Genomic DNA, 27,971 nt, shown 5'->3' with positions numbered 1-27,971 from the left:
CATGCAAATTTCTGTATGATACCTAAAAGAAAATTGTTAGACGTTCTGACCTCTCTTTGACCTGATTAGCAAATAATTGACTTCAAGGATTTTAAGCAGATCTACTTTATAGTTTTAAAGGGAAACACACGTGCACTTTAACATATCAGGGTAGATTTTCATGTTTACTACCTGGGCATTAAACATGACCTGGGCAAGGCAGAGAAAAACTGGGCAAGGAGGATTACACACCTGTTCATTTAAGTGGTTGCAACATCAAGCAGGTTCTGTTTTGACATGAGGTCCTCCCATCAGATTTTCTTGGAATCAATCAGCTGCTGATTGCTCTTGGCAGCTGCTCAGGTCAAATAGACTTCATGCGGACATTTTTTTAACTATAAGTACAGAAAGACAGAAATTTCCATGCCTGAGTTATGATGGGTGAAGTTACATTCTCAGACTAGTTGCAATGACATGAGATCTTCTGTCCAGGTTTTTTATTCAGCACTTGGACAAGATGATGTTTATCACCCATTGTGGTGAGAATTGAAGATCCACCCCAATTGTGCGTTGCATGGTACAGTAGTGGTGGTATTCATCTATCTATGAGAGATGATGAGCATGCATCAAACAACCCATTTAGATGAGGTGTCTTCAAAGGTCCTCACCTTTGTTGATGACAGTGAAGTGCAATCCTTGAGCGGCTGGTTCTGCTACAAGCGCCGCACATGAAGCTACTGTTACTGACAGGGAAACGAAGAACTACTGAAACCTCTGCTTCCTTCCCTACTCTCTGTAATCAGTGTGTTGTATTTTTGAAAAGGGAGATGTGTGCATTTCTTAACCCCTGAGTGTGTGGACAATTTGAATAACCAACAGCAAGCTTTTTGTGGGCTTAAATAAAAAGGATTATTTATTCATGCGTACACCCTGGAAATCTAAAGCTACATATACCAGAGTCATTGTAGGATTCTCTCAAGGAGATGGGCTTTCTGTAGGTCGCGAAGTTAGTTACTTGTAATCTTGTTACCGGGAGGTTGATTTGCTGTATTGGTGGACTCGAAAGGAACAGGTTTGGAGACCTTACGATGTTGCAGTCTCCAGTTCTTAAGGCATAGGTGTTGCCGCTCTTTCTGCTGCTGCTGTTGTCTTTTGCGGACAGCACTTAAAGATTAAATGAGAGAGGAGCAACATGGCTACCCTACTGTGTGACTTCTCACAGTCCCCTTTTCCAAATATGGTGTTGGGCTTAAGTTGATTAGCCACAACGTGGGTTATTGTTTGCAGATCTTCAACCCGGGCAGGTCAGGGTCGGGGGTGTGGGGGTGAAATGAAATGTTTGAGACAATCACTGTCTTTGTTTCAAAATGACCCATTCAAGTCAGGAAATAACTTTTGGATGGTCTCAGGAAATAATGACACTTCTTTGTCTGGAACGTGTCCTTTTGCTTTTTGAGACTGTGTGGCTTTTTGAATCCATAGGCCAAATCAGATGAACCTCAGTGGCCATCTTTTTTAACATTTTATTGTCTATTTTTAAAAGAAAAGCTAGTTTCAGGAGATTCCACACTGAATACAGTTCATGTTTAAAAAGTCATGAATAAGACATGCCTTTACTGGGCATGACAATGTGGGTTGTTGATTTTGGCTTTGGCATCTGTTGCCAAGCTGCAATAGCCACTGATCATTGTGGTAGTGCATGCCAACCCACAAGAAGTGTTGCCATTTCCCTCTTTTGCCAGCTAGAGACTCCCAGGTGCGATAGTTAATTTTTAGGACCTTCATGTCACACTTGCAAGCATCCTTGAAGCAGAGCCTTGGATGTTTCACTGGCCATCTGAATCCGGCTAGCTCACCATGCAGAAGATCTTTGGGTATGCGACCATCTTCCATTCTGAGCAAGTGCCTGAGCCACCGAAGCAGCCCCTGTTTAATTAGTGGCAACAAACTTGGGAGCTCTGCCTTTGAGAGGACTGTTACATTTGTGATTTTATCCTGCCAGTATACACCCATATGTGCTGCAGATAGCAAAAGTGGAAGTTATTGAACTTCTTTACCTGGTAGCTGTAGGTTGCCCATGTTTCACAGCCATACATCAAGGTGCTGTGACCACAGGCCTTTTCAACCATTATCTTGGTCCTAAGATTCAGCTTGGTGTTATCCCAAGCACGTTTTGCAGGTCTGTCAAAGGTGGTACCTTCTTTCCCTATGCATGTATCGAGCTCTGCATCAAGGGACAGATTCTATGTCACCATGGACCCAAGGTAGCAGAGTTTGCTAACTACTTCCAGTGGGGAGTTATTTAGTGTGACTGGGGCGAAGATGCAACACTTTGTTCCATGACCAGGGTTTTCTTGATGCCTCTCATCAGGGAGAACAAGTTACAAGCATGGGAGAGACATGGCACAGGAATGATATGGTACTGCTGTTCTTATAAAATAGTATATTATCAGTAGCCCATGAGCATCTTCCTAGAAGATGAACTTGCAATTGAATAATTAGAAATTTTTATAGGACAAAGTGTGTTTGTTTGAAAGGCAAAATTATAGTAAGTTTCAAATTCCTGAAATTGACAAAATAGGTAATAAAAAAGAATTAACATTTTCTTGAGGTGGGGGGGGGTGGGTAGGAGGGAACATGATCTCATTGTTGCTTGACCAATTATCTTCCCAATCTTCCCTCTAATGCTTTCTAAATCCACAACTGCTTACTATCTGTGTATTTGTGTACTTTTAAGTTTAAACCATGCAATAAAAATGACTAAATGCTTTCTAGAGTGGCTTATCTCAATGCAAAAGACCACATAAGTTCCTTAAATATGATCATAAGAAATAGGAGCTGGAAGAGGACATATGTTTCCTCGAGCCATTAAGTAAGATCATGGCTGATGTTTGACCACAATTCCACTTTCCCACCCTGTCACCATATCCATTGATTTCCATAAATGCCAAGAATCTAGCAGTCCCTACCTTGAACATGACTGAGCATCAGAGCTCTCTGGGGTAAAGAATTACAAAGATGCACAAAACTCTGAGTAGAGAAATTGCTACCCCTCCCAGTCCTAAATGGTGAGACTACGTCCCCTATTTCTAGATTCTGCAGCCAGGGGAAACAGACTCTCATCATCGAGCCTGTTAATTCCTCTCCAAGATCTTATATGCTTCAATGAGATCAATGAACTCCAGAGAGTATAACCCCATTCTACTCAGTTTCTCTTCATAGGGCAACCCTATCATCCCAGGAATCAATTGAGTAAACCTTTGTACCCACGCTAAGGCAAGTAAATCCTTCCTTATGGATGGAGACCAAAATTGTAGGTTTCACCAAAAGCTTTGTACTGCAACCCCTTGCAATGAAGACGATTTACCTTCCTAGTTGCTTGCTGTGCCTGCCTATTAACTTTGTGTTTCAAGTACAAGCATACCCAAATTCGTCTGAACACCAATATTTGATAGTTTCTCACAATTCAAACAATGACTGGGATAAATTCATTCACTTAGCACACTTGATATTGTTAAGAAAGCCATGTGGGTAGCAGCCCACAAGCTGGTTGCCCTCACGGAATCAAATGTATTTCTCCCCCAATCTGTTTTTCTGTTCTTCCTACCAAAATAAATAACATAAGAACATAAGAAATAGGAACAGGAGTAGACCATTCGACCCCTCGAGCCTGCTTCACCATTCAATAAGATCATGGCTGATCATCTTGTATTTCAATTTCCACATTCCCATCTAACCCCGATAACCTTTGATTCCCTTGCCTAACAAGAATCTATCTACCTCCACCTTAAAAATATTCAATGACCCTGCCTCCGCTGCCTTCTCAGGCAGAGAATTCCAAAGTCGCACAATCCTCTGAGAAAAAAATTCTCCTCATCTCTGTCCTAAAAGGGCAACCCCTAATTTTAAAACAGTGCCCCCTAGTCCTGGACTCACCCACAAGAGGATACATCCTTCTGATGTCCACCTTGTCAAGGCCATTCAGGACCTTGTACACTTCACCCCTCACTCTTCTAAACTCCAGCTGAAACAAGCACAGTCTGTCTAACCATTCCTCATAAGACAACCCACTCATTCCAGGTATCAATCTAGTAAACCTCCTCTGAACCGCCTCCAATGCATTTACATCCTTAAATAAGGAGACCAAAACTGCACACAGTATTCGAGGTGCGGTCTCACCAACGCCATGTATAACTGAAGCATAACATCCTTACTTTTATGTTCAATCCCTCTCATAATAAAGGATAGCATTCCATTAGCCTTCTTAATTACTTGCTGTACCTGCAAACTAACTTTTTGTGACTCATGCACTAGAACACCTAGATCCCTCTGCACCTCAGAATTATGCAGCTGTTCTCCATTTAAATAATACTCTGCTTTTTTGTTCTTCCTGCCAAAGCGAACGACTTCACATTTTCCCATGTTAAACTCATTTGCCAGATCTTTGCCCACTCAACCTACCTATATCCATCTGTAACTTCCTCATGTCCTCTTCACAACATACTTTTCTACCTATCTTTGTGTCATCTGCAAATTTAGCTACCATGTCTTCGCTTCCCTCATCTAAGTCATTGGATGTAAATCGTAAAACATTGAGGCCCCAGCACAGACCCCTGTGGGACTCCAAAGATTCCCATGTTCCACTGCACCTGCCACCACCTTGCCCACTCAATTTATCTATATCCATTTGCAGACCCTTTGTGTTCTCCTCAGTTTTTCAACCAATTTTGCATGAATGACAAACTTGAATACATTACAATCAGTCCCTTCATCTAAGTCATTAATATAGAGTGTAAAATGCTGAGGCCCCAATCTTGATTCTTATGCACGCCAATATTAACTGCCTGCCAACCCGAAAATATCCCATTATTCCTATTCTCCATTTTCTGACCTTTTAACTAATCCTTTATCCATGTTGATATATTACCTCCAACCCCATGAGCCTATATCTTGTATAACAACCTCTAGAGTGACACTTTTTCAGATGGCCTTTGAAAATCCAAATATGTTTCATCCACTGGTTCCCCTTTGTCTACCCTTATATTTAAATGTTTACATACTTTTGTAACATTCATTCAGAATCTGAGATCAGATTTTGGCCACCTCAAGTGTTGACTATATAATTCATTTATTCTGTTATTTGGCAGAATGAATAATTTAATTACAGGAAATATAGAGAGAGTTATTGTAAAACCACTGATATGTTTTAAGGTAATTCGTGACTAAGACTTTTGTTACCAGTTAGCCCCATCTGTTCTTTTGTCTGACAACAATAATAAATGAGTTTAGCTGCAAGGGCATGAAAGGCTTAGTTTTTTTTTAGTGGGATGTTGGCGTCGCTAGCTAGGCCAGCATTTATTGTTCATCCCTAATTGCACTCAAAGAGGTGCGGGTGAGCTGCCTTCTAGAACTGCTGCAGTCCATGTGCTGTAGGTACACCCACAGTGCTGTTAAGGAGGGTGTTCCAGGATTTGACCCAGTGAAAGAATGGCGATATTTTTTCAAGTCAGGATGGTGTGTGGCTTGGAGGGGAACTTGTAGAGGGTGGTGTTCCCACCTATCTGCTGCCCTGTCCTTCTAGGTGGTAGAGGTCACAGGTTTGGAAGATGCTGTCGAAGGAAATCTAGATTTAGTAAATCTAGAATTACTGTTCAGCGTTATTTTAGAATTGAAACATTAAACAGGTTAATGCCAAAGCCAAAATTAAAATAATGCAGAATAGAAAATTGAGGTTTTTGCAGGTCTGCCGCCAACAGTTGAAGATGCAATAATAGCCTTATTTTGAGAACTTGTTGCTGCAAATCCCTGTTCTGTCTATTATGATGAAATTCTCAATCATCAGATTTAATTTTTTGCCATTTTACTTAACTTGCAAACACTGGTTGAGGCAATATAGGACTCCTGGGAGAATTATCAAACTGTAGGCATGTTGTGCTGATTTTCTTCATCTATGTTTTTGAGGCAGCTAAGTTAATATGTTAATATTAACATATATCAGCCCCATGGGCCCATATCTTGTATAACAACCTTTTGAGTGACACCTTTTCAGATGGCTTTTGAAAATCCAAATATGGATAGTCTTGAACTTCAAAAGGACATAGACATGTTGGTGGATTGGGCAGACAAGTGGCAGATGAAGTTCAATGCAGAGAATTGTGAGGTGATCCATTTTGACAGGAAGAATATGGTGAGACAGTATAAAATAAAGGGAAAGACTCTACCGGAGGTGCAGGAACAGAGGGACCTTGGTGTATATGTACATAGTTCATTGAAGATGGCCAGGCATGTTGAGAGAGCAGTTAATAAAGCATATAATATATTAGGCTTTATTAATAGGGGCAATGAGTATAAAGGTAGGTAAGTCATGTTGAACTTGCATAAGACACTAGTTAGGCCTCATCTGGAGTACTGCGTCCAGTTCAGAGCACCATACTTCAGGAAGGATGTGAAGGCTTTGGAGGGAGTGCAGAGGAGATTCATAAAATGATTCCAGGGATAAGGAACTGTGGCTATGAGGATATATCAGAAAGGTTGGGACTCTTTTCCTTGGAGAAAAGAAGGCTGAGAGAAGACTTAATAGAGGTATTCAAGCTCCTGAGGGGTATGGACAGGGTAAATAGTGAGAAACTGTTCCCACTCAAGGGAACATCAAGAACTAGAGGGCACAGATTCAAAATAATTGGCAAATGGAATAAATGTGATGTGAGAAAAAAAAAATTCACCCAGAGGGTGGTTGGAGTCTGGAATGAACTTCCTGAAAGGTTGGTGGAGGTAAGTTTGATCGAGGTATTCAAAAGGGAATTGGGTTACGACCTGAAAAGAGAGAATGTGCAAGGTTATGTGGATAATGCAGGGGAGTTGGACTAGTTGGAATGCTCATTCAGAGAGCCAGTGCAGACTTGATGGGCTGAATGGCCTCCTTCTGCACTGTAAAGATTCTGTGAAAGATTCTGTGAAGTGACAAACGTTTGTCAGCTCCTCTTCCCTCCGTTACTTCTTCAATGGTGTAAGTGTTGCCTTCCCACAGTTTGCATATCATTAGGAAACAGCCAGACTAACATTCTCCCCCATGGCTTAGACTGTTATCTCTAATGGTACATTAATATTGCAGAGCAGCTTCCAGAGAACATGCACAATTGTTAGTCTGTACGGCTTTTCCTGTTCAGGAAGATCCATACAGGCCAGCAGTATAAACTGGCAAATCAGGAGTTCAGCATCTGAAAAAATGGCAGTCAACAGTGTGATATTCCGTGCATCTAGTGGTATCTACACTGCTTTGTTTATAGTGCACTACAGAAGTGCCTCCGAAGACAGGCGCTTGCTATTGGTGAAAATGTTATGAAGCTTCAATTGTGTTCAGGTCAATGTACCACAAGGACCACAGGTGTTCAGGAAAATAGCCCATTTCAAAGGCAGCTTGGGATAGGCAATAAATGTGACCTTGTCAGTGTAGGCCAAATCCCGAAAAAAAATTATTTGACGTTATCAGACAGATAATCTGAAATTAATGGAAAGGAGAATTGATGTCTAATGAGCAGCTGATCTGCTACTACACACTTTATACCCCATTGACATTTGATTTTACCCCAATAACTTTGTGGCCATTCAATTAATGTTTATATTTTGGATTGGCAACAGTCAACTAAATTCAGCCATAAAAAGCATTCTGTTAACCGTTAGGATTTTCATTTTGTATTTATACAGTATGAAAAAGTGCAATTCAACAAAAAATAGTGACCATATGTTACAAAAAATACTTCAATTAAATATTCAACTAAGACAACATAACCAGCATTAAAGCAAGCATATCTTGATTATTGATGAAAGGAGAAATCCTTACATATGGCTATAGATTGAAAGATCGCGAACATATCATCTACATATCGGAAATATGCACAGGATAGGAGGTTAGGGCTCATTCCATTAAAAAACAGGTTTCTCATGCAAACCAATGAAAACGTTAGTGCGCGCTGGACCTAGAGGGATTCCCATGGCTACACCATTTATATGGGTAAAAACAAAAAACTACTGCGGATGCTGGAAATCCAAAACCAGAACAGAATTACCTGGAAAAACTCAGCAGGTCTGGCAGCATCGGTGGAGAAGAAAAGAGTTGACGTTACGAGTCCTCACGACCCTTCAACAGAACTGAGTAATATTAGGAGAGGGGTGAAATATAAGCTGGTTTAAGGTGGGGGGGGGTGGGCCCCAACTTTCCCCCCCCCCCACCCAAAACCTTAAACCAGCTTATATTTCACCCCTCTCCTAATATTACTCAGTTCTGTTGAAGGGTCGTGAGGACTCGAAACGTGAACTCTTTGCTTCTCCACCAATGCTGCCAGACCTGCTGAGTTTTTCCAGGTAATTCCATTTATATGGGCATGCGTGGGCCAGGATTTTTAGGATGACGGGGTTTCCATTCCTGCCACCCGAAGGGTCGGTGGCCAACGCATCGCTGCTGATACTGGCTACCTCGCAGCCATCTAACTCCAAGGAGAGCTAATTGGCTGAAGGCAGGACTTCCTTCAGTCACTCGGCATGGGCCTTTCCTGTCCTACCATAAAATTGCAGAGAGATCAGGGCAAGTGGGAGCCAAACCCACCGGTGGGGGGAACATAAAATTCTGCCCATTAAAACTGTGAGAGTTGCTAAGTTTATAAGTTCAATGAATACAGAATCTGAAAATGGCAGCAGGTCTATATCGCCGCGATATAGCGACACGGCACACCTTAATATGCCCCATCATGCACTCAAGTTCATTTCTGAGATGGAGCAGCTCCCTTTCCTGGACATGCTAGTTGAAATATCCGCTAATGGGTTCTCCACTACTAGATACCATCGGCCTACTTTCAGCGGTCAGTGTACACATTCGGCTGAATTTTGCTGTCAGCGAGCAGGGGGCGGGGCCCGCTCGCCGACGCACAAAATGACGCGGGACGATGTCGGGGGAACCCCCAACGTCATCCCGCCCCATTTAAATTTTCAGGAAGGCAGGGGCACAGCGAAATCAGCTGTGCGCCCGCCGACCTGTCAATGGCCGATTGAGGTCATTGGCAGGATCATTAAAACAATTAAAGGACCTGCCTGTCCAACCTTAAGGTTGGTGGGCAGGCCAGGAGCCCCGGCAGGGAACAGAAAAAACATGAAACCTCATCCACTGGTGGGATGAGGTTTCATGTAGGGTTTAAAAAAGTTTAATAACGTTTTAGTGAAATTTATTAACATGTCCCATCTTGTGTGACATTGTTACATGAGGGGGACATGTTAAGGATTTTTTTTCTAGTTTTAATTTTTATACAGCTGTCAGCAATCTCCCTGAGACAGCACTTAGCCTCAGGGAGATGTGCGCTCTTTTGTGCACATGCGTGAAGGAGCGCACTCACGCATTTGGGGAATCCCCCCCCCCCACCCGCACAAGAAGCGCATAGCACTTCCCGCCGGGCGTCATGTTGGACGGGCCTTAATTGGCCCACCCACGTAAAATGGCGGTGGGGCCCGCTTCTCCAGCGGGGATCGGCTCCCTGCCCACCGGAGATTGGGTCGGGCCCGCCCGCCTGGTAGGCAGAAAATTCTGCCCACTGAGATTCGTAAACGCAATAAGATTGGCTTTATCAGCAATCTTGTAAATAAGGCCCTAGCCATTTGCTCACCTTGTGGGCTTGATGCAGACATAGAGCGCATCAAAGCTATCCTGTGGGACAATGGCTATCTGATCAGATCTTTATTTGCTGTGTATCATGCAAACTCACATATAGGCCCAAGACTGCCACTTTTGGACTTGAAGACTACCCAGAGTAACTCAAAATACCCTGGAAAGGCAAAGTAACTCAAATATTTGAACAACAGAGATTAAACAAGCAGTTTCATCCTATTTCTGTGCATGGCAATGCAAGTGGTATTTTCCACTAACTGCATGCTGCCCAAAAAGACATCCTGCCTACCAAACAATTAAGCAGCTTTGCTCATTAATTTCATTGCCAGGGAGATGCCAAGTACATGGACCTTACGTCCCAACAACTGGCTGATAGAATCAAATAGCGTGTTCCTTCAGTTGTTTGTAATAGGAAAGTACAAACTGTACTCAACCAGCCCAGGCTTACAAAACCCAGAACAAAATGTCTACTGTTAGATGTGATTCTGCAATTGGGCAGCACTTGCTGTACAATCCTGAGTGTGATAATATCTACTCTAACAACCAATTTAAGACAATGAGTTAAGCTGGTAATGTGGCTCGTTTATGCTTGCAAGAAGTGACATACATTCATTTGCAGGGACCCATTCCCTGCAACATGTAAAGAAATATGTTCAAGCCTTGCACATTTTTTGAATTACTCAGGAGCTTGCGGAGCTTCCGGTTGTTTTCACCATGACAATGCCTCCACTAATCAGAGTCGACTTGCCAACCAATCAGCACAGGTCTTACTGCATGTGAGCATGGACTGCCTCAGTATCTGAGCAGTTATGAATGGAATTGAATATTGTGCAATCATTAACATCCCTACTTCTGACCTCATGATGGAGGGAAGGTTATTAATGTACCAGCTGAAGATTGTTGGACCTAGGACATTACCCTGAAGAACTCCCTAGGAGGAGGCTGAGATGGATCATCCACTCAGCACTTCTGGTTGAAGATGATTGCAAATGTTTCAGCCTTGTCTTTTGCACTCATGTGCTGGAGTCTGCCATCATTAAGGATGGAGATGTTTATGAAGCCTCTGCCTCCTGTTGGTTGTTTAATTGTCCACCACCATTCCCGACGGGATGTGGCAGGACAGCAGAGCTTTGATCTGAGTCATTGGTGGTAGGGGAAAAGAATTAAGTGGGCTCAGTGCATCGTTCTCTGCCAGATTTTCTCCTGCACTCTGCCCAGGCAATACTTTAAGTGGTAGGCAATCCCAGGGACTTGAATTAAGTATCTTGTGATTGGGAGTCAAGCACTTAGCCACTTAAGCTACCCACCTGTACTGTTAAATGATTTGACATTCCTGAGATGTTGATTTCAGAATTCTTGAATATAGGTGAGTGGTAAAATATTACTAATATTTAATCTTGTCAATTCAAATTGTTAGAGGTTTAAACCAATAAGAGATTACACTGACCAATAGATGTTTGACTGATGAACAATATAAACTGTTGTTTTATTCAGCATAACAATACAGGATCAGTTTGCACCATTAAAATAGTGTTTTATCACCACATTCTGTGTCTGACTATTTTGCATTACATGAGCTGAATACCTTTGAAATGACACACACATGCAGGCAGTTATTAAATGCTTACTCAGCAGTTCTGGTGGGGATGAGATTACATTGCATTTTGAACAGCAATAGAAGAACTAAATCCGCATCTTAAACTGCAAAATTTCCATTCACATTTCACCTTGAATACTGAGGAAGGACAGCCAGAACTTTTTCAGATGGCTTTTCTGAAAGATACTTTGCTCAGACGTGATGGTGCATTGTTGCATAGAGCTCTGAAAGGAAAGAAAAGGAAATAGGACTGTTAACAGAGTGTTCCCCCTTTGCAAGATGCCATTAGTGAATTGCATCCAGAAACGCAATTTTCTGAAGTACTTAATTGTTTTACATAGAGACAATCTGGGGCCATGAGAAAGGTAACTTCATTTCATTAACTTTTTGGGAGAACCACACAGCTATTTTAAGTATCCTTTCTTTGCCATCACACATGAACTGTATAACATCCACATATATATTTGAATTTACTTTCATCACACATCTTTCGCTAGGATGTTAGACAAATGCCCTGCCCTTAGGACTCCGTAACCAGCAATATATTTGTAGCTCATTTAAAAACAGTCCATTAATCATTTTCATGTTTACAAATATATGCTATTCTTCACTTCTAGTTTCCAGATTTACTAAATCCTGCAGATGTCTGTTACTTATGTATCATGTCCAAAGTCCTTTTTGGGTTTATTGTGAGATGCATCTTGCTCTCTTTACTTGCACAGCGTGGCCATAACCTTTGTTAATGCCAATTTGTTTTTACTTCTGTCTTTGGAAGTCTTGCGGTATTTTTAAGCATTTTCAACAAACATTAGGAATTTAAACCAGGTTAGAAGCAAGGTCTAAGCGTGTCTTAAAACAATTCACAGCCATTGAATTACTTTTGAATTTACTTATGCCCGTCTGAATATGTCTCAGTTTAATGTCTCATCCAAAAGATAATAGTCTCTCAGTACTACACTGAAGTATACATCTAGATTGTGTGTTCAATCTTGGAGTGATACTTTAACCCAGATGTAAATGTGCTTCTAACTGAGCCAAGCTAACATTTAAAAATGTCCATAGAAGTTTCATACTGTGATACCTAACAACTTGCTGCAGAACAAAGAATGTTTCCAATTTGCCAATCAGCTTAAATCTGTATCCTCTGGTTACTTTCTCTTCTGCCATTGGAAACAGTTTATTTTTATGTATTCAATCAACAATGTTCGTGATTTTGAATATCTCTATCAAATCTTCCCTTAACCTTCTAAGGAAAACAACCCCATCTTCACTAAGTCTCTCCACGTACCTGAAATCTCTCATCCATGGTGCCTCATCTTTTCTGCACCCTATTTAAAGCCTTGACATCCTTCCTGAAGTGTGGTGCACAGAATTGAACACAAAGCTCCAGCTGAGGCATAACCAGTGTTTTATAAATATTTAGCATAATCCCTTGTTTTTGTTGATGAAGCCAAAGATCTCATGTGCTTTTTTTTTAACCAGCTTTCTCAACGTGTCCTGCCATGAGCGTACCTATTTCACCAATCTGTTACTATCCTCCACTAAATTTCCAAGTTTTGTAGCATCTGAAATTATACCCAGTATACCAAAGTCCAGGCCATTAATATCTATCAAAGAAAAATCAGTGGCCCTAATTCCGACCCCTGGGGAACACCACTGTATACTTCCCTGCAGCCTGAAAAACGACAGTTCATCACTGTTCTTTCCATTGTGCCTTTTAGCCAATTTTGTATCCATGCTGCCACTGTCCTTTGAATCCCATGGGCTTTAATTTTGCTAACAAGTCTATTTTATGGTATTCTCTCAAAAGACTTTTGAAAGTCAGCATACACAACATTAACCACACCACCCCCATCAAGCCTCTCCATTACTTTATCAAATAATTCAGTAAAATTATTCAAACATAATTTGCCTTTAACAAATCCAACCTAACTTTCGTATACTTTTTCAAGTTAGTTTTGACCCACCTTATTTTCTCTAAATGTTTCTCCGTGACTGGCGATGAGCTGGCTGGCCTGTAATTGTCACGTTTATCCTTCACCCCTTCTTTCAACACGTGCAGCACCTGCAGTCTCCCAGTCCTCTGGCACCATATCTATATCAAAGAAAGGTTGGAACACCGTGGCCAGAGCCTCCACAGTTTCCACCTTCGCTATCTCTAGTAACCTAGAATGCATGCCATCCGAACCAGGAATTTTTTTTCTGAGTACTGCCAACCTTTTAATTACATCCACTTTATTTTTATCTGATTCAATATCACCAGTACCTCCTCCTTTACTGCTGCATTGACAGCATCCTCTTCTCCTGTTACAAAGTACTCATTTAGTACCTCAGTTATGTCCTCTGCCTGCATGACAAAATCACCTTTATTGTCTCTAATCTCTCTTTTTCTGACTACAATTTTCTAATTTATATGTTTATCACCGATGTTTTAGCTATGTTAGGTGCTAATCTATTCCCATAATCTCTCTTTACCCCTTGGTCTGCAGCAGGAATGGGAGAAGGACTTAGGCCAGGAAGAGAGGGACAAGAGGTTGAGGTGTCAACATTCCTTCCTGTGAGCCACCTCCACCAGGACCTGCAGTGCCGCATCTGAGAACCTGTGCTCCCTCTCCTTCAGTCCCTGAGCTAATTTGAAACTGACCATTGTATACCAGAGTACTCCACACCAAAAACAAAAATACCTGGAAAAACTCAGCAGGTCTGACAGCATCTGTGGAGAGGAACACAGTACTCCACACCTTCGGTGAAAGTCAGTGTGAAGAGCTCACATACACTCTTCCATTGAAATTGTGTCTGCTGCATGAATGCTAAACCTGCAGCTTTCTGGTTAGCACCTGCAGGCATGATCAAACCATAATGAGCATCAAATTAGCCTGAAAATTGTGTTCTAAGTCTGGACTTTCAAACAGGCATTTCTTATTAGCACAGCACTCACTCAGTGCCTCTTTTCACCTTTTGGTCAAAATAATCCCTATACCTTTATAACCTCTGGAGCTGTGGTTTTGAATGTCATTCTTTTCCCTTTGTGGGATGTATCTATTCTGTATCCAAACCATCTTCTCTTTGAAGGCCTCCCATTGTTCAATGATTGTTTTACCTTCCAATTTTTGATTCCAATCCACGTGGGCTGATCCTTTTTGACTCACTGAAATTAGCCCTCAGCCAGTTAAGTATTTTTATCTTTGATTGTTCATTGCCCACTTCAATAATTCTCCAAACTCAATGATATTATGATCACTGTTCTCCTCACATGTTCTCCTGCTGAAACAGGGTCTACTTGTTCTACTTCATCCCCCAGAACTAGATCCAGCAGTGTTTCTTTTCTCATTGCGCTGGAAGCACAATGATCAAGAAAATTCTCCTGTACACATTTCAGGGACTCCTTCCCCTCTTTGGCCTTTACACTGTTACTGCATTTAATATTGGGATAATATGGAGAGGAAGGAGGAATGATGGTAAGTTAGATAATGCTGTGGTGAATGATGCCTGATTTGTACCAACAAGAAAAATCTTGCTTATCTGACTGGCAAAATTTCCTCTACAATGCCATCTTCCTGAGCAAAACATCAAATGACATTTTGTTACTGCTACTTTAAGACATTTCTTGAAGTAACAGCCAGACACACGCAGAGGAGCTGCAATGCACAGCAGAAAAGTACAGAGTCAGCAAGTTCTATTGATTAAGAACTAACCTTAAAGTGGCTCCCTGAGCATGTGGATAGACTGTAAATGGGGAAAAATGTCACAAGTTGATTTGTAGAACTAAATGAAGCAACCTTCACATTGACTTTTTAAAAATATAATAAAATACAATGAAAGCATTTCATCAAATGTCAATAGCTAAAAAAAAAAGGAAAACCAGTAGGTGGCTGGAGGTTTTTTTTTGTGCGAACACCTTTTTGGAGTTTGGTAGGAAGCTTTTTTTTATGTGTTTGGAGAAAATTGCAATAATTTAGCCATTGTTGAATTTTCCCATATGCTTGAGAAAGACAAATTGATTAAATATACAACAGTGTTGCTTTTTGGACTGTGGTCTCATTTACAGCATAGGCTATAAATTAGACAGAATAAATACTTCAATGTGTCGGCAGTAGAGCTGCTACGTCAGAGCCGCTCGAAGGCTGGTGGGTGGAGAGAAGAGTGTTTCTTGATAATGATAGTCACGTCTGGGTCTGTCTGGTAACCAATGGAAACCAGACATGATGTAACACCAGGATGAACTTGAACTTGGGGGACTTAAAAAGGGAACAATAGACCAGAGTAATCAATAAAGCATATTTCTGTGAAGGATTACAGCACTGCTCTTGGATAACCTTGCCTGCCAGGCAGTGAATAGTAAGGAGTGGGAAAGAGCCTTGTTTTAATTTAAGGGGGTGGGCAGAAGCACTGCAAACCAACAGAGTGCAGTTAAGAGGGAAGGAAGGTGCTGTGTTCAATTGCACCCCCTGCTGACAAAAGTTAGTAATATTTTACAGGAACGTGGGCTTTTTAATTAAGTGCTGGTAGTACCGCAGTTTTCACTTTAAGTTGCATTCCTTCTTGCTCACTTTAACTGTAAACACCATTTTTAAAAAGTTGTCCTAGCACACGTTGTATACGTTTCTTTGTTTCGCTTTTGGCTTTAGAAGGTTCACTTTTACGTATTAGCGACATATTTTCATAGAGTAGTAAAATATGGGTGACCAAGTACAGTGATGGTTAAATAGATGCATCAAGTATGTTGATTAAAGTTTTAAAAAAAGGCTTGGAAAAAATACTTAAAGCCCCTAAAAGGTTAAAATACTTCAGCTGTGTGACAAGAACAGTTAAATTAAATATGCTTCATTAGCTGTAAACCAATTTATTAAAACTGCACAAATGCACATTGTTTTTTCTCTTTGAAAGATTATACGTTAAATGTAAGACATTCTATTACTAATCTTTTTCCCGCAAACAGTACTTTTTTATCAATTAACAAAGCAGCTTAAATGGCACGATTGAATACCAATTTTCAAAGCGTACATTCTAAATACCAGCCAATTGCGGTTCTGCTGAAGCTGCAGTATTCCCTTTGCATTGATCTGCTAATTGATGTTGAGTTGCATTAAGATCTGTGCGCTCATGCTGATTTTGAATAGAGAACCTTACACTTTCAACTTTAACCCTTTCTAGCACAGACAGTATGGTAATATAGTGGTTATATCACTGCACTTGTAATCTAGAATGGTGGATCTACAAAAAATTAGTTTGAATTCCATCACGGCAGTTTGAGAATTTGAAGTCAATTTTAAAAAAGACAGTGAAAAAGTTGGTATTAGTAACCAAGATTGTGTGACGGTCTGACCTTTTCTTGGGAACTTACACTGTTACCAACACCATTTATTGGAAGAAAAATCTGCCAATTTTGCCCAGCCTGGGCTATTTAAAAATCCAGGTGCTCCGAACGTCCCATCTCTAGGCAGGAAGGAGTCTGAATCACAGAGAGTCGAGAAAATGACTGGCTCTCCAACCCATGCCTTCCCTCCAAATTCTATGGCAACCCCACCACATCCCAGCCTGCTCCCATGAGCTGGATTAAATCCTGCCCTATGTGTGCAGCTCTGATTCAAACAGAAAAAAATAATGCTGCTGAACATCAATGGGTGAACACATTGGCAAGTACAACCACTAGCGACTTGTGATTGGCCTGGATGTGGCTGGTTTCTCAGGAAAAGAGAAGACCAGCAGGAGACACGATAAAGGTCTTAATTATTAAGAGTTTCAATAGAGTGGATGTGGACAAACTGTTTTCGCTCATTGATACCTCCAGAGAAAGGGGGCATAAGGGGGAGACAGTGGTCTAATGATGTTGTCACTGGACTAGTAATCCAGAGACCTAGGCTAATGCTCTGGGTGGTGGTGGATGTTTGGGTCAAGTCCCACCACAGCAACTGGTGCAATTTAAATTCAATCAATAAATCTGGAATATAAAGCTAGTTTCAGTTAGGGTAATCATGCAACAATTGTCAATTGTTAAAAACCCATCTGGTTCACTAATGTCCTTTAGGGAAGGAAATCTCCCATCCTTATCCAGCCTTTTCTACACGCGACTCCAGAGCCACAGCATGGTTGTTGACTCCTAACTGCCCTCAGATATAGCCCAGCAACCCACTCCATTCAAAGGAAGACAGGAATGGGCAACAAATGCAGCTTTGCCAGCGATGCCTACATCTCATGAAAGAAGAAAGAGAAAAAATATAAGATAGCTACTAATAGATCATTGAAAGATTTTTGAAGGAATTTCTTTACACAGTGTTGAGTGTGTGAAACTTCCTGCTACATGGAGTGACTAAAGCAGGAAGCATCGATGCATTTAAAGAGAGGCTTGATGCATACATCAGGGAGAAAGGAGTAGAGGGATATTGGAGCTATAAGGGAAGAGGGAATTAAGAGCGGATTATAGACACTAGCATAAACCAGTTGGGCTGAGTGGTCTGTTTTTGTGCTATAGGATCCACGTAATTCTATATAAGGGCCAGAAATTTATAACAGCTAAAATTCAGTGGAGATCCAAGCATATGTGATACTTTCAAGATATTAAATAATATTAGATTACTCACTGGATAAAAATAAGGAAAGAATTTGAGACTTTAAAAGGAGACTGAATTATGTCTGTTCCAATTATCCCTCCACTTTTAACCTCGCCTTGACCAAGAACTAGACTTTTGTTGTTGGCTAGGCCAGCAGTTATTGCCCATGCTTAATTGCACTTGAGAAGGTGGTGATGAGCTACCGCCTTCAACTGCTGCAGTCCATGCAGTGTAGGGTCCACTCACAGCACTGTTAAGGAGGGAGTTCCAGATTTTGATCCAATGACAGTGAAGGAATGGTTATAAGGTTCCAAGTCAGGATGTTATGTGACTTGGATGGGAGCTTGCAGGTGGTAGTCTTCCCATGTGCCTGTTGTCCTTGTTCCTCTAGGTGGTAGAGGGCTCGAGTTTGGAACATGTTGTCGTTGGAGAGTTGCTCCAGTGCATCTTGAAAATCATACACCTCTTTGCTGCAGCTGTGTGGTAGTGATAGAGGGAGTGACTGTTTAAGGTGGTGGATGGAATACTGATCAAGTATTATCTTGGATGGTGTCAAGCTTCTTGAGTGCTGTTGGATCTGCACTCATCCTGGCAAGTGGAGAGTATTCCATCACACTCCTGACTTGTGCCTTCTTGATGGTGGACAGGCTTTGGGTAGTTAAGAGGTGAGTTACTCAACTGAGAATTCCCAGGCTCTTGTAGCCACAATATTTATATGGTTAGCCCAGTTAAGCTACAGTCAATGGTAACACCCAGAATGATGATGGTGCGAGGATTGAGTGATGGTAATGTCTATAATTTTCAAGGGGAGATGGTTAGACTCTCTGTCAGAGATGATAATTTCCTGGTACCTATGTGGCACAAGTATTACTTGCCATTTATCAGCCCAAACCTGAATATTGACTAAGTCTTGCTGCATGTGGGTACGGACTGCTTCCGTTTCTGAAGAGTCACAAATGGTGCTGAACATTATGTATTCATCAGTGAACAACCCCACTTCTGACCTTATGATGGAGGATGTCATTGATGCAGCAGCTGAAGATGGTTGGGCCTAGGACACTACCCTGAGGAACTCCTGCAATGATGTGCTGGGATTGAGATGATTGGCGTCCAAAAAACACAACCATCTTCCTTTGTCCTAGATATGACTCCAACCAGCTGAGAGTTTTCCCCCGATTCCAACTGACTTCAGTTCTGCTAGAGCTTCTTAGCACCACACTTGGTCGAATTCTGCCTGATGTCAAGTGCAGTTACTCTCACCTCACCTCTGGACTTCAACTGTTCTCTCCATATTTGACCAATGCTATAAAGAGATCTGGAGTTGAGTGGTCCTGAGCATCAGTGAGCAGGATACTGCTGAGTAATTGCTGCTTGATAGCACCGTTGATGATACCTTCTATCACTTTACAGATGGGTAAGCTGATTGATCAGTAATTGGTTGGATTGGATTTGTCCTGATTTTTATGAACAGTACCTGGGCAATTTTCCACCATTGCCAGATAGATGCCAGTGTTGTAGCTGTACTGGAACAGATGGCTAAGGGCACAACTGGTTTTGGAGCACAAGTCTTCAGTCTACAGCCAGGATGTTGTCAGGACCCTTAGCCTTTGCTGTATTCTGTGCCTTCAGATACCACGTGGAGCTAATTGAATTGTCTGAAGACTGATTTCTGTGATAGTGTGGACCTCAGGAAGAGGTCGAGATGGATCATCTACTCCGCACTTCTATCTGAAGATGGTTGCAAATACTTCAGCCTTATCTTTTGCACTGGTCTGCTGGACTCTCCCATCAATGTGGATGGGGATGTTTTTGGAATCTCTTAATTGTCCACCACCATTCATGACTGGATTTTAACAGGACTGCAGAGCTTTAATCTGATCCATTGGTTGTGGGGTCACTTAGCTCTGTCTATAGCATGCTGTTTCCGCTTTTAATCATGTATGTAGTCCTGTGTTGTAGCTTCACCAGGTTGCCACCTCAATTTTGGGTATGCCAGCACCTGGCATGTTGTCCCACGTTCCTCATTGATCCTCATTGTTCTTGACTCCCCACAGTGGTAGACTGTTACAAAATGCATTTGAGTGCTTTGCCCATCTTCTTACTTGACTAATGTTTTAGATGGAGTGTTGCTTAGGTGTTCTCTTTAAATAAAAGTATTATTCTGTAACTGAAATCCAAGAGGCAGTGTTTCTTGCCTTTTTACAATCATTACCTTCAGTGAGAAAATCTCCAAAGTGTATCCTAATGATGGTAATACACTGGGGAGAATTTGCTCCCCGTTGGGAGGGGTTTGGGCGGGAGCGGGCGCAGGCCGCCCGCGATCAGCTGCCTTTTTTACGTGGGCGGGCCAATTGAGGCCCACCCAGTGTGACGCGCACCTGGAAGGGCCTGAGTGCGTCCTGTGGGGAGTGGGAGGGGGGCTGCCTGAGTCATGTGAATGAGCGCAGAAATTTCCCTGAGGAACAGAGCTGCCTCAGGGAGATAAGTTTAAGTGCAAAAAAATTTAAGACATGACCCCTCATGTGAAACTGTCAATGAGCTGGGACATGTCTATTAATTTTATTAAAATTTTTTACTTTAAAAACCTTCATGAAACCTCATCCCGCCCGTGGATGAGGTTCCATGAAAAATGCGAAGGCCACCTGGGCTCATCGTCTGCCCACCGACCTTAAGGTTGGACGGGCAGCTCAGTTTATTGATTTAATTGAGGGTTAACTGGCCTTAATAGGCCTGTGACAGTTCGGTGGGTGCCCAGCTGACTCAGCTGTGCACCTGCCGAACTGAAAATCTGAATGATGCACAGTGACATCGGGACGCACACCCGACGTCACCATGCATCATTTTATGCCTCGGCAAGTGGGCCCCGCCCCTGCTCGCCGAGCCGAAGATTCTGCCCATTGGTTCAAACTTGTTTATAATCAGCTTTAAATTCTGTAAAATAGTTATTTCTGGGTAAGTTTTCATTGGCAATTAGCACAGGAGCCTCTTTGCTACAAAAATAAAATTCGCACAGATGTTTGTATGGCAATAATCAGTTTGCACTTTAAAACCAAACCTTGCTTTCCTGCAGGAAATAAATCAATCCTATGTAAATGACCCTTTTACAGCATTGAGATGCTTCAACAAACTGATTGGAGCAACATCAAGAACAATGGGATATGCCCTCAAGAAACAAATAAAATGTATCAAATAAATCTAGCAATCACGTAAGCTCCTGTAAATAGGATCCAAGGTGTACTTAAAAATGAAGTGGATTAATTTCATTTATATAATTTTCAAAAATGACAATGAACTAATTGAATAGCAGAACAGGCTTGAGGGGCTGAATGGCCTATTCCTGTTCCTATGATGTTCTTCAGATTCTCGCCTTGCATTGCACAGGTAACATTGTAAAGGTGTAATAAGAATAGGCCCACATGAAGGCTGAATCATGAATCTTTGCCTTTCTTAGAATACTTTTGGTGAAATAAAAACTTTGACAGTAATAAAAATGAAAAATGTTGTTAATGTGTAACAGCTCAATTAACGCCTGAAAGCAAAAACTAAGTTAATAATTCAAGTGCGACCCATCAGCAAAATTATCGCAGTTAGGTTCTGACCTGCTATATGCATTTGAAAGGGCAAATGGTAATGGATATTCAACTCTCCTAACAGTGTTCCTTTTAGGATCTTGGATAAAGTACATATAATGCACAATGTCAAAGCTTATGCTCGTATAAAGAGCATAGAGTCATTATTGTGAATAAAATCAATGTTCTATTAATGTTTCATCTCCTACTCCAATTTAACTGCTGACCAATTTAAATATATTTTGAAAAAGCTTTAAGAAGTGAGAGACTACTTTTGGTTTGCTATATCTTGCTGATTGCTGTCTAAACTAATTCTGTTTTTTTTTCTAGTCCTGGTACCTGGGATAAAGGCCATAGCTTCCCGCCACCCAGCAGACAGACCACCTGACCCCTTCCCAACTCTGTAACATGGGAGCAAGACATCTTTACTTCAAGCTGTGGGGGGAGGGGAGATCAATAGAATTTCAACAGAAGAAATGACATGAAACAGCACGCCTAAAGGCTGAATGATGAAGACCATAGCAATGGATTTACTTAATAAGAACTGGTCATACTCGTCATTTTTGTTACCGTGCTATTGATATGTAAGGGTCTGTTACTGAGGAACTGAAATACTTAGGCTCTGTTAGAAATTTCTGAAGTGTTTTAATAGTAGAACATAGGCATAGCAAGGTAGTTTCTCATACCGGATAGAAATAGTCCGCTATCACTTACTGACTGTATGAATATTACACAATTATGTAGAGTCTAACTATTTCAGGCTATCTCCAGCAAGCAGGAGACCCTCAACAGGTAAAATATTAGTGAAAGATAATGAAACACAAGTGTTTTGAAGTTCCATAGCTAAATCCTGCAAGATATAAAATACTACAACACCATGGAAATAGCTAGGGCAGCTTTCTCTGCAACATATCACAAAATACAGCTCTTCTTTTTTTCCAGAAAATTAATTAAACGCAAACCCAGCTATATACTGACATACATCAGTTATCAAACCCAGCTATATACTGACATACATCAGTTATCATGGCTCCGAAAGGCATCCTGAAAGGTATATAAAAATCAAGCATCTCACAGCAAGAAGATTAAAATGCTGCATTCACACCATTTGTTTTTGTTCTTTTTCTCCGACACTTAATAAGAAAAAAATGTTAAAAATAAGAAATCCATGCAAACTGGGGAGGATGGTCTGCTTTGATTGAAACTGACAAGAATCAATCAAAAAAGGTTTAATTTTTTTGATTAATTGAGTAAAGTGCAATTTCATTGGATAGTTAAATATCTTTGTATGATAGAGATTGTTGAAAATTCTATTTTTGTTTTCCAAGTCCTCCCACCCCAGGACTCTAAACTATCGGGGTAAAATCATAGCCTTGCAAGAAAAAAAGGGGAGCTATTTTTTGCTTTTTTTATTTTTTTTAAAATAAACTTGCATCCCTCAAGTAAACTGAAGGAAGATTTAAAAAAAAAATTAAAAAAAAGCTAATGGTGCTTTTACCAGATCATGTAAACTACATTCAAAATTATAGCTAATCATTGTTTTAACTAAGCACATAATAGAAAATCGCCACATTGTACGACAAGTAAATTTCTTTCCAAGCTCAAAGACACAGTACATGGATTAAGATCTTGACGAGTTTTTCAGTGTTTCACCTCAGAATACTGGAATTCAGATCCACATGTTATATCTAGGAATCTATCCGTATCGATTTAAGCAACTTGTACATGTAAGTAATAAAAAAAAACACTGCATTGAAATAGATTTTTGACCAAACAGCAAAGCAAACCCTCATCCATGCCATGAGGTGCGCTTCGCAAATATTTAACAAACCATTTTCCCATGGTATACCAACCGTATATATTCTCTGCTTGGCTTGCCAGCCAATCAGACATTTAAAATGCATGATCTAGTGTTAGTGACTAATTTTTATATAGACAATGTAGGAGAAATGTATAGTGCATTAAGACACAAGAAATATAATCCCTATTCCGGGCACTTGCCTTTTGAACCGTACTTGTTGGGCCTAAGAAAAGGGCCTCTACTACTGTCCTATACAATCAGTAAACAGAAAGTCTTGGGAAGACACTTTTGCTCCTCACTTTTTCCCTAATGGAATAAGTTTCTTGATTTGCACGAATGATATTAAAAAAAATTCCGCATCAATGTGCCTTGCCCTGGATAGCAATTATACGTGGAATCATTGCACATGTTCCTATAATGTAACAATCCTCTTGGGTCTTTTCCTGGTGTAGCAATCAGAGACACTTTTTAAATGCGACATTGATGTCAGCCATTGTAAAGTTTCAACATGTAGAAAACAAATCAGTTTTTCCGCAGATAGGATTAGATTTCATTGTCCTGTACGGTCAGTGCTTCTGAAATCTGTAGATGCTAGTGTATCAATATTTTTTTTGGATGTTGCTACGTTTTAATATTATTTGGTGTCTTCCTTTGTTTTCCCAGATATATGAAAAAAATATGCAATACCTGATTTATCATGTAGAAATGTTTAGCAAGTTTTACTTTAAATTTTTTTTTATTTGACCAAAGTTGGTGCTGCTGTTAACGCAGTCTGTTAGGTGTTTGTCTTGTAAATTGTAAACGCTGAATGCACAGACAGGAAGGGCTCTCCTTAGAGTTGCAGTAGAACTGTGAAGCACTAAGCTGAACCCTGCTCCAACAAATTTCAGAACAGTTTGTTCACATTTGAGCCTTAAACTTTCATTCAAATCCCAGACCCATTTTTTTTCTCAGCATAGCAGACTGCAAGGAATTTGCATTCAAGAAAATCAAAAAATGCCCATTTTATATGCACATTTGAAACTTCCAAGTTTTCAAATTGTTTACTGATTATGTATATTAAAATGATTAAAACAAGTTTCTGGATTTTGATAGGTGTCTACTAAGTGGTGAGTAAGTGTTCCACAATACTGTATTGTGTGATTGTAATTGTTCGATGTAATTTCTTGTAATCCACATCCTTAGCCTTCCTTTAGCACGTAGCTGGGCATTACATTGACATATGTGCACTATAAAGAGCAGCTTGCAGTGCTTCACAGTGAAGGGAATAGCACGGACAAACTTTTTTTGTAAGAACCTTGTTAAAAGCCAAGGTTTATGAGTAGAATTGGTTGTACATACAAAATAATAAGTAAAGGAAATTGCACCCTGTTTTTAAAACAGTTTAAAGAAAAAGCAATAGTGCGGGCAGTTATTTTTTTTATTTTTTTTTTTGTTGGTGAGTGCGATTAGTCGTGGCTGCAAAGCAAGGAAAGAAAAAAAGTTGAGCTGCCCATTCAGCAGATTTGTAATTTGTATGTTGTATAGTTGTATTAATTACACTGATTTAATCTGCCCTATTTTGTAATGCAGGAACTTTTGTAACATTGTTAAAATGAGAAAAAAAATGTCAACTTAGCTTAGTGGATTTTCTGATTGTTTGTTATAAGGCAGCATTCGTAGTATTGCTATTCCTCTGGGAACTGGATTTGAGTTATAAACTTTCCTGTTTCCTTTTTTGTATGTATTTAAGTACTTTATTTTTCTTCTTGATTGGTATGGCATATTCCTATACTTATAAAGTATAGGCTACTGAAGAACCATTGTAAATGGATATTACATGCTGTATTTTTGAAGGTATTTGTTGTTTCAAGTCTGAAAGATGCTAGGGAAACCTGAACAAATTTAAAGTTTAAAAAAAGGAAAAGTTTTTTAAAAGGTTTGAAAAAATGATAGTGTGTAGGCAAAAGCGTAAAGGATGAAACGGACTGGGGTTGTAAGTATTATTAAGCTAACTCTCTTTCACAGTATCATGCAAAGAACACAACAAAATGAGAATTCAGTTTCATTCTGGAGGTATAGACAGCATGTCATTCTGTTAATCCAAGGGATGTGTGATTTTTTTTCTTTCCTTCCCCCCCCCCGCCCCCCAACCCCCCTCAAGCTGGATAAATGTTAACCCTTTGAATATTGAATTATCTTTGCATCATTTTTAGAATGTAACCTTAGAATGTTGCCGAGGTAGATAAAACAAGCTTAAAGTCTGCAACATCAGGTTAGAAATGTATGTTTTTATCTTTTGTAATTGTGCAAAACAATGATCATGGGTCTTTGTCTGACGATAAGTCTGCAGTTCTGATTGACCGACTTCAGAGTCAAGGTTGAGCTTAGTCAAATAACAGTAGAGCCAGACTAGAAATTGCCCGAAGCGCTAGATCGGCTTTTCTTCATCAGAAAGGGAGGGAGAGGGATAAAGACCACACAAGAATGAGATTTCCTCTCAAAAGCATAGTTCGCAGAATTCAGTCAGCCTGCAGGAATATGCAAGTTCCATGACAGGTTTTCTCACCTTTTTCTTCATGCATATTGCAGCTTTGTAGTGGCAGTGTTGTTAAAATATATACTGGACAAAAAAAATCAGATACACAGCTTGAGACAGTTTTTTTCCTTGTGGTGATTTTTGGAATGTCAAACAATATTACACTTTGAATTGTGTCTCTGGAAATATCTTTGATAGAAGGCCTCCATGGAACAAAATACCATAAGAACATGACTTTGAGATTGGCTTGATAATATAAGGAAAGCTTTAATGGCACCTGGCAGGATTCAGATGCACTAAAATAAAAAGTCTTGTCTTGAGAGTAATGCATGCATCAGCGTTTGACAGTAAAATCCAGCTTCGCAACTGCAAACCGAGGCTGTATAACGGTTCAGCTCGTAACTTAGGAAGTATTTTTAATAAAAAAAAGTTTAAAAAATGTTTGCAGCCAGTACTGAAAATTGCTTTGATGTGTAGCAGGTAACATTGAAGCTGTTCCATAGCACTTAATTGTAATGAATACTGTGTTATCAACTTTATAATTAAATTTACTGTTAAATGCAAATCCATTACATGGTGCTATTACAGGCTGGCAATGAAATGTGACAACTTGGGCTCACTTCACTTGCTTTATGACAGTGTAAATGTGTAGCAGTGTTTTCTGCATGGGAACTATGCACAAAATCTATGGTTAACCTTGGTATCTATTGAGTTTACGTCAATCCTTGCCTTTTGTCATTATTATAAATGCCAGCTTTAGATAAAAGAAAGAAATAAGAATACCAGCATATTACCTGAAACATTACAAAAAAGTGGTGCCTGTGAAATCTGTATTATATGAATCTTCTGAACTACAATTTTCTACAACGGTCGCCTTCGCTGTCTGTCAGAACCTTCTCCTGATGATTAAGCAAATGTAAAGTAACCATACAATATTACTGCATGCTATTCCATAATGCTTATTGAGCTGTATAAATATTACTCAAGTTTATGTTAGTCATTTTTTTTTCCTGACTTGGTTCTTGTCAGATAGTTTTAAAGATATTTCACTGAGAACACATCTGACTATTTTTGGGGGTGTTTTCAGTATTTTTCGAGGTAATACATTTACTTTTTAAAAACATTTTCAGTATTACTTTTTTGTTTGTTTATTTTGCTTCACCCTAGGGGGTGGGCACAGTTCAAAATTTAGAAACTGTGTACCCGACAACACTTACCTGACAGTTACCTATAAGTGGCATCGCACGCGATTCAGTTTGATTTTTTTTTAATGACGTCTGTGCATTTACCATCCCATTACTGTGCAGCAGTGCTGTTTTGTCTGGGTCAGAAGCTCCTTTCCCAACAGAAGGACTTAAGAGAACTTCAGATTTTTGGGAGCAGGTAGCACTTTAACAGGCGGGTGAATGGGTACCCGTGCCCACCCCTACCTTCACACCAGAGCACGTATTTTTAAAATGAGAAAAAAAAAGTGGCTGTTTAGTTTCATGCACGGTTGAACATTTACTTTAGATGAATTCAGTAAAAATGTTGTGCCTCTAGTACTGGCAATGATTCTGTTCTCGTGGTCATTTTTTAAAAAAAACGTGTATGTGAAAGTATGTTATTGGTTGAGAAACACTGTGGGCATCAATTCTTACTCAACTAAATCTCTGCAAGTTTTGAGCTGGTGTGGATTAGTTTAACTCTTGTATTCAACCATTAGTGCTACCACCTTCTCACATTACAATACGATTACTGGAAGCAAGTGCTGCATTTCCTATGCAACAAAAAAAGGAAAATAAAATGCTAATGCTACTGTACTCTGTATTCATGTCTCATTTTTATGGTGCCTTTAGTTACAGTGGTGAACAATATCCCATAGAAAACTGAGTGGAGTGGAGATGGGGGGAATATTCCTGTCCAAATGCATAAGAAAATTGGGCAGCATGTGTAACAGGCAGTGGATCCTCCACCACCCATTTTGCCAAAGTTGAATTTCATATGCTGTGCCTCCTTATTTTGCCTTAGCACCTATATACTTTTATGTTTCCAAACATAACTGTTCAGCTTACAGCACTGACAAAATAGTATAGCCCTGTTAGCAGTCTTATTGCAGAGCATCCTTTTATTTTCTTAAAATGCTTCTTTTCCAGACTTTCTTCGATAAGATGATAATGACCACTATAATTAATTCAATGTGAATTGTCTCAAGACGTTAATGGGAAAGAAAACTGCTACATAAAGGCAACTGTGGCTCCTGCAGCCACAGTATTTATAAGGCTAGAAACTAAACTAGACGAGCCATATAAATACTGTGGCCAC

At 40.2% G+C, this 27,971-nt stretch overlaps 1 protein-coding gene across 16 annotated transcripts in view; it reads left to right on the top strand.

The window, feature by feature from the left end:
- The window catches only part of nfia (nuclear factor I/A), an 801,190-nt gene extending 773,721 nt beyond the window's left edge, over positions 1-27,469 (top strand). For all 16 annotated transcript variants that reach the window (XM_078561185.1, XM_078561178.1, XM_078561189.1 and 13 more), the window contains one exon: positions 21,679-27,469. In XM_078561185.1, coding sequence (XP_078417311.1) covers positions 21,679-21,696 — 18 coding nt within the window. In that variant the 3' untranslated portion in view covers positions 21,697-27,469. The remainder of the gene's footprint in view (positions 1-21,678) is intronic.
- The last annotated feature ends 502 nt before the right edge of the window (positions 27,470-27,971 follow it).

This window comes from Cetorhinus maximus, chromosome 17 (assembly GCF_964194155.1).
Source record: "Cetorhinus maximus chromosome 17, sCetMax3.hap1.1, whole genome shotgun sequence".
Classification (NCBI taxonomy): domain Eukaryota; kingdom Metazoa; phylum Chordata; class Chondrichthyes; order Lamniformes; family Cetorhinidae; genus Cetorhinus; species Cetorhinus maximus.
This window is presented reverse-complemented; position numbering and strand designations above follow the sequence as displayed.